Raw genomic sequence first — 6,023 nt, 5'->3', positions numbered from 1 at the left:
TCTCTCCCCCCGGGGCTCTCGGCCCCCCGCCCCCCTGTGGGGCTCCCCCAGCTGTTCCCAGTGCCCAGCAGAGGAGGAGCGGCTCCCTGCCCTGCTGGCTGTGCTCTGGGCGCTGCCTCCAGGCAACCCTTGGCCCCCCTGGTCGCCCCGCTGTGCCCGGCTGCCCTGGATTTCAGTGACCACAAGCAGAGGCGGCTGCCGAGCCGCACAAAGCTTTTCATGCAGCAGCTTCTGGAAGCTGTGTGGAGGCGCAGCATGGAGCGAGCCGGGCCGTGCTGCCCGTCCTGTTAACGTGTGGGGCAGCAAAGCGTCGCTCCCCAGTCAAGCCGTGTTTGCCGGCAGCCTGCAGTGACACCCGGCTTTTTCTCCCCTTCTCTCTTGCAGCCAGCAAGGACTTGGCGCAGACGTCCTACTTCATGGCTACCAACAGGTTATTATTTACCGTCGCTTCGTATCCCAGGGGCGGATGTGAGGGGCTGCCCCTCTGCTGGCTGCTCAGCTGGGCGCCCTTCCTCCTGCTGGTGTGGGAGCGCAGTGGGGGGCGCGGGAGCGGGTGGGGGGGCTGCCAGGAGCCTCACTGCTTGCTTCTGATGGTAAGTTAGAGAGCTGCAGGAAGGGGGGAACAGCAGCCCTGGGGGAGCTGTGAAGCCGGCCTGCAGAGGTTTTGCTTGCTTAGGCGTTAGGTGTCAGCGCGCCGTCGCCGGGCCGGGTGCTGCGTGGGTTGTGAGCGCATCTGAGCCCTGCGGGAGGCTGATGGGGGCGAGGAGGGAGCAGAGGAGGAGCTGGATGAAGGGTTGGGGTGGGAACGGAGGTGTGGGTGAGCGCTCCAGCAGTGCCGGCTGCAGCCAGGGGCGGATTGGGGGGGGGTGGAAGGAGTCCGTGGGTCCTTCGGCCTCGGGTAGCGCCAGGTAAGGCGTGGAGCTCCTGGAGGCGACGGCAGCGCTGCGCTGGGCTCTGCCCCCCTCTGCCCCACTGCTGCGCTTGGGGAACCAGGGCTGCCAGCAGGAGGAGGAGAGCGGAGCGGCCCGGCCTCAGCCGCTCGGTGCTGTGTGAGGCAGGGAGGCGGCGCTGCTCCCTCCGCCCCGGGGGCTGCGCTCCAGGTTTCCCCCCTGGGCTTTGCACCGAGGAGCTCCTGGTGACGCGGGGCTGCGTGCTTCCCCCCCCCTCAGGTGTTTCCCCCCCCAGCAGTCATTGCAAAAGCAAGAAGTGAGGCGTGGAGGTGAGGCTTGAAGGAAGCGCGGGCGGCGCTGCGCTCGGAGCTGGGCTGTGTGGCTCCTGCCCGGCTTCCCTCTCACTGAGCTTCCCGGCTCTGTGGCTTTGTGCTGTGCGGGCAACGCAGCGCCCGTGAAACCCAGCGCTGGAGGCGGCTTGGCTGCCCGCAGCCCCGGGCCCTCGCTAAGCAGGGGGCTGCAGCCTGCACTGCCGGGCTCCGGTTGCTCTGGTTGCTCTTTACGAGGCTCAGCGCAGCGCCTGCAGGTGAAGAGCGGAGCTCAGAGCTGGGATGCGTCCGTTATGGCGGCTCCTGAGCCCTTCGGTGCTGCTCCCTGCGCCTCCCCTCCCAGCCAGCCGGTAGCGGCACGCGCATTTCCCCGTTAACTGACAGATGAGCGCCTGCCGCGTGGCCGGGCTGCTCGCAGCCTCTCGAGTGGCTCTGCGAGGGGAGCGGGGCCGGGCTGGAGCCCTGTGGAGCCGTGGTTGCGCTGCACCCCACGCACCCCCGTGTGTCCCCGTCCCCCCCGTCGCCCCCAGCGCTGCGCTGTTCGAGGTTTGGAGCCGCCCTGCGGGGCCGGGGGCGCCGCCTCACAGCCGGGCGCTGACGGAGGCGCGGCTCTGGATCGGCTCCGTCCTGCGGCCGCCGTGCGCGAGGTCGCGTGGTGTCGCGGAGCCGGGTTGCTTTCGGCCTTAAGCACCGAACCTCCCCGCTGTGTGAGGGGACGCCGCCCCGATGCCGATGGGGAGCAAAGAGGGGACGAGCGCGGCGCTCGGTGGAGCGGCTCGCGGCGGCGCGGCCTCCCCTGCAGGCGAACGGAGGAGCCCGGAGCGGAGCTGCGTGCAGCTCGAGGGGGAGGCAGGCAGGAAGGAGCCGTGGCACGGAGCCGGCCCGCGGCAGGGTTGTGCTGGGGGAGGAGCAGCAGGGACCCCGGCCACGGCCGCCCCTTCCGCAGCGTCTCTCCAGGGGGCGATTGCGTGCGCTGAGCTTCAGCCTTGGGAGCTGATGGCTTTTTGTTTCTCTCTCCCCGCTGGCGACGTCAGCCTGCACCTGACCACCTTCAGCCTGCAGTACACCCCTCCCGTTGTGGCCTGCGTCTGTATCCACCTGGCTTGTAAATGGTCCAACTGGGAGATCCCAGTCTCCACGGACGGGAAGCACTGGTGGGAATACGTTGATGGCACTGTAACTCTGGAGCTCTTAGATGGTAAGTTTTGGAGCGAGGTTCCCCCGAAGGCTCTTGTATTTCCTTGGCATCTCTGTTCCTGCCATTCAGACACGGCCACTTCGTGGGCTCGAAGGGCTTCTGGTTTTGCCGTGGTTTCCAGCGCAGCGGCCGCTGTGGCGCGACAGAGATGGCAAAAGGCACGGAGAGATGAGTTCAATGCGGTCAGTGGTGCCGGCTGTCGCACCGCCCCTCCTCGAGTAGCTCCACGCCATCGTAGCTCCGTCCGTCAGCGAGCAGGGGGCCGCCCTGAGGATCCGGGCCGCTCCGCTCGTCCCTCTGACCTCCCCTTCCCTCCCTTGTGTCTCCTCTGCAGAACTGACCCATGAATTCCTGCAGATCCTCGAGAAAACCCCCAACCGGCTGAAGCGCATCCGGAACTGGAGGGTGAGGCTGCGGTGTTGGCGTGGGGGGGGGGGGGTCTGCAGTGGGGCAGAGCGGGGAGGGGGCGGCGCGGGTGTGCAGAATCACAGCATCACAGAACTGTAGGGGTTGGAAGGGAGCTGCAGAGCTCATGGAGTCCAACCCCCTGCCAAAGCCGTTCCTACAGCAGGGCGCACAGCTCAGCATCCAGCAGGTCTGGAACATCTGCAGAGCAGGAGGCTCCAAACCTCCATGGGCAGCCTGTGCCAGTGAACAGTGGGACCCATTGGGACCCATTGAGACCCATAGAGACACGTTTGGACCCATAGAGACACATTGGGACCCATTGGGACCCATTGGGACCCATAGAGACACCTTGGGACCCATAGAGACACATTGAGACCCATAGAGACACGTTGGGACCCATAGAGACCCATTGGGACCCATAGAGACCCATTGGGACCCATAGAGACACCTTGGGACCCATAGAGACACATTGAGACCCATAGAGACATGTTGGGACCCATAGAGACACGTTGGGACCCATAGAGACACGTTGGGACCCATAGAGACACGTCGGGACCCATAGAGACACCTTGGGACCCATAGAGACATGTTGGGACCCATAGAGACACGTTGGGACCCATAGAGACATGTTGGGACCCATAGAGACACGTTGGGACCCATAGAGACACGTCGGGACCCATAGAGACACGTCGGGACCCACAGACTCCCCCCTCCCTGCATCCTGTTCCATCGCTCCTCCCCTCACTGCACAGCCGTTCCTTCGCACATTGCTGCACAACTTCCTGTGCTCCATTTCCGGCCGTTTCCCCTCCTCCTGTCTCCACTCCCCACTGCACAGAGTCCATCCTCGCCATGCTGCCCCCACACCTCAGATATTTACAGACCTGGATCAGCTCCCCTCTCAGCCTTCTTTTCTCCAGGCCGAACAGCCCCAGTTCACTCAGCCTTTCCCCATAGCAGAGATGCTCCAGGCCCCTCACCATCTTGGGACTCTTCCCAAGAGCTCCCTGTCTGTTTTGTGCTGGGCAGCCCAGAACTGGACGCAGGGCTGCAGGTGAGGCCTCACAGGGCAGAGCAGAGGGGGAGCATCGCCTCCCTCCACCTGCTGGCCACGCTCTGTGCAACGCGCCCCACTTGGCTTCGGCCGCCAGGGCACCCTGCTGGCTGCTGGCCGACCTGCCGGGACACCCAGGTCCCTCTCCGCCTCGGCGCGGGGAGCAGCCCGGAGATGTCAGCGCTCCGTCCTGAGCGCCCCATGAAAACAGCCGCGCTTCCCTTGCAGGCCACGCAGGCGGCCAGGAAATCCAAAGCCGACGAGCACGGCGAAGACGAGGGGCTGTCGGAGCAGACCATCCTCAACATGATCTCCAGGAACAACAGCTCGGATATGAACATCGCGGGGCTGATGAGCATGTCCACGTCCTGCGCCGCCTCCGCGGGGCCCTCGCTGCCGGCGCCCGCCGACTCTCCCGGCGCTCCGAGCGCGGCGGACGCGGCCCCGGCCGAGCGCTGGCTGTCGCAGCACCCCGCGTCCAAGCTGGAGGCGGCGCAGAGCCACCGGACGGCCGAGGGCGCGGCGGGGGCGGAGCAGCAGCCCTGCCCGCAGCAGCAGGACGGCGGCGGCTACGGCAAGCAGGGCGCCAAGAGCGCGCCGTCGGCCAAGGTGTCGCTGAAGGAATACCGCGCCAAGCACGCCGAGGAGCTGGCGGCGCAGAAGAGGCAGCTGGAGAACATGGAGGCCAACGTGCGCTCGCAGTACGCGTACGCGGCCAAGAACCTCCTGGTGCAGCAGCAGAGGGAGAGGGAGGTGCAGCAGGACGGCAACCCGTCGCCCATCATCCTGAAGATCCCCATCGCCGAGAACCCCGAGCGCCCCCCGGGCCCCGACAAGGGCGACAAAAGCGCGGCGCTGAAGCTGAGGATCCCGATGGGGGGCGCCGGGGCGGAGCGGCCGCTGCCCTCCAAGCAGGAGGAGATCAAGATGCGCATCAAGGTGCCCGGCGAGCGGCCGGACGACGGCGGCGCCAAGAGCCGGGCGGAGCACAAGGAGAAGCACAAGGGCCACTCGTCCAACCACCACCACCACAACCACCACTCGCACAAACATTTGCACCCGCAGCTCGGCGCCGGGCCCAGCGCCGCGCTCGGCAAGCGCCCGGCAGACTCGAAGCACGCGGCGCCGACGGCCGGCGCCGCCCCCCATAAGAGCTACGGCCTCTTCGGCTCCTCCCGAAAGCGGCCGCCGCCGGAGGAGGGCGCGGCCCACGAGCACCCGCCCAAAGCCAGCAAAGGCCCCAAGGGCGCCGCGCCGCCGTTCCCCTTCCCGCACCTCCCGGGGCCGCACGGCTCCGACGCCGTCGCCGCGCTGCCCGCGCTGCCCTCGGCCCCCGGCAAAGCGCGGGGCGGCGCCCACGGCAAATCGGACAAAGGACCCGCGGGGGCCAACGGCCACAACGCCTCCCAGCCCAGTGACTACCAGGATACGGTCAACATGCTGCACTCGCTGCTGAGCGCGCAGGGCGTGCAGCCCGGCCCGGCCCCCCCCTTCGAGTTCCACGCGTACGGGGAGCTCTTGAACCCCAGGCAAAGCGGCCGACCCGCCAACACGGACAGACCCCGACCCCCCCCCCCGCCCTCAGAACCTCCCCCTCCTCTGCCCCCCCTCCCCAAATAGGGCCCTTTTTACTACTGAATTCCTGCAGCCCCGACCCTGCGCTGACCGGGGGGTGGGGAGGGGGGGTGGGAGGAAGGGCTGGTTTGTTCTCCACTGCCTCACGAAGAACTTATTTTATTATTATAACTTTTATTATATCGGTATTCAGAGCGCGGAGATGGCGAAGCTGTGAAGGGACGAATCCTTCCCTCCTCCTCCTCGCTCCCTCCCTCGCCGCCTCCCCGTCGGCAGTGGCTCCGTCCCCGCTGCAGCCGAAGCCCCCGAATGGGGGGGACCACGTCCTTGTGGGGGAAGAGGGGGAGGTGGGGGCCTGAAGGGGGGGGGGGGGGGGTATTTAAGACGTGTCACAGAAAAATCTACGACGTTTTACAAATAATTTAAGCAGTAACTTATATGGTAGCGTTTGGTTCCTTTGTGGGGGCGGGATGCTGGGCGGTGACGGGGGGGGGGCAGAGGGGCCGATGGGGGGCACGCAGGATGTGTGGGGTGGATGGGGGCGGGCTGTGGTGGAGGCTCTGGCTGCG

At 66.8% G+C, this 6,023-nt stretch overlaps 1 protein-coding gene across 1 annotated transcript in view; it reads left to right on the top strand.

The window, feature by feature from the left end:
* LOC122157379 (cyclin-T1-like) overlaps positions 1 to 5,802 on the top strand; it is an 8,660-nt gene extending 2,858 nt beyond the window's left edge. Inside the window, 7 exon segments of the mRNA XM_042812994.1 lie at positions 385 to 430; positions 2,254 to 2,417; positions 2,487 to 2,506; positions 2,508 to 2,589; positions 2,592 to 2,651; positions 2,752 to 2,822; positions 4,108 to 5,802. Of these exon segments, the coding sequence (XP_042668928.1) occupies positions 385 to 430; positions 2,254 to 2,417; positions 2,487 to 2,506; positions 2,508 to 2,589; positions 2,592 to 2,651; positions 2,752 to 2,822; positions 4,108 to 5,499 (1,835 nt within the window). The 3' untranslated portion in view covers positions 5,500 to 5,802.
* Positions 5,803 to 6,023: the final 221 nt, after the last annotated feature.

This window comes from Centrocercus urophasianus, unplaced genomic scaffold (genome assembly GCF_019232065.1).
Source record: "Centrocercus urophasianus isolate 14NV4802_14NV808 unplaced genomic scaffold, USGS_Curo_1.0 seq_1330, whole genome shotgun sequence".
Lineage (NCBI taxonomy): Eukaryota > Metazoa > Chordata > Aves > Galliformes > Phasianidae > Centrocercus > Centrocercus urophasianus.
This window is presented reverse-complemented; position numbering and strand designations above follow the sequence as displayed.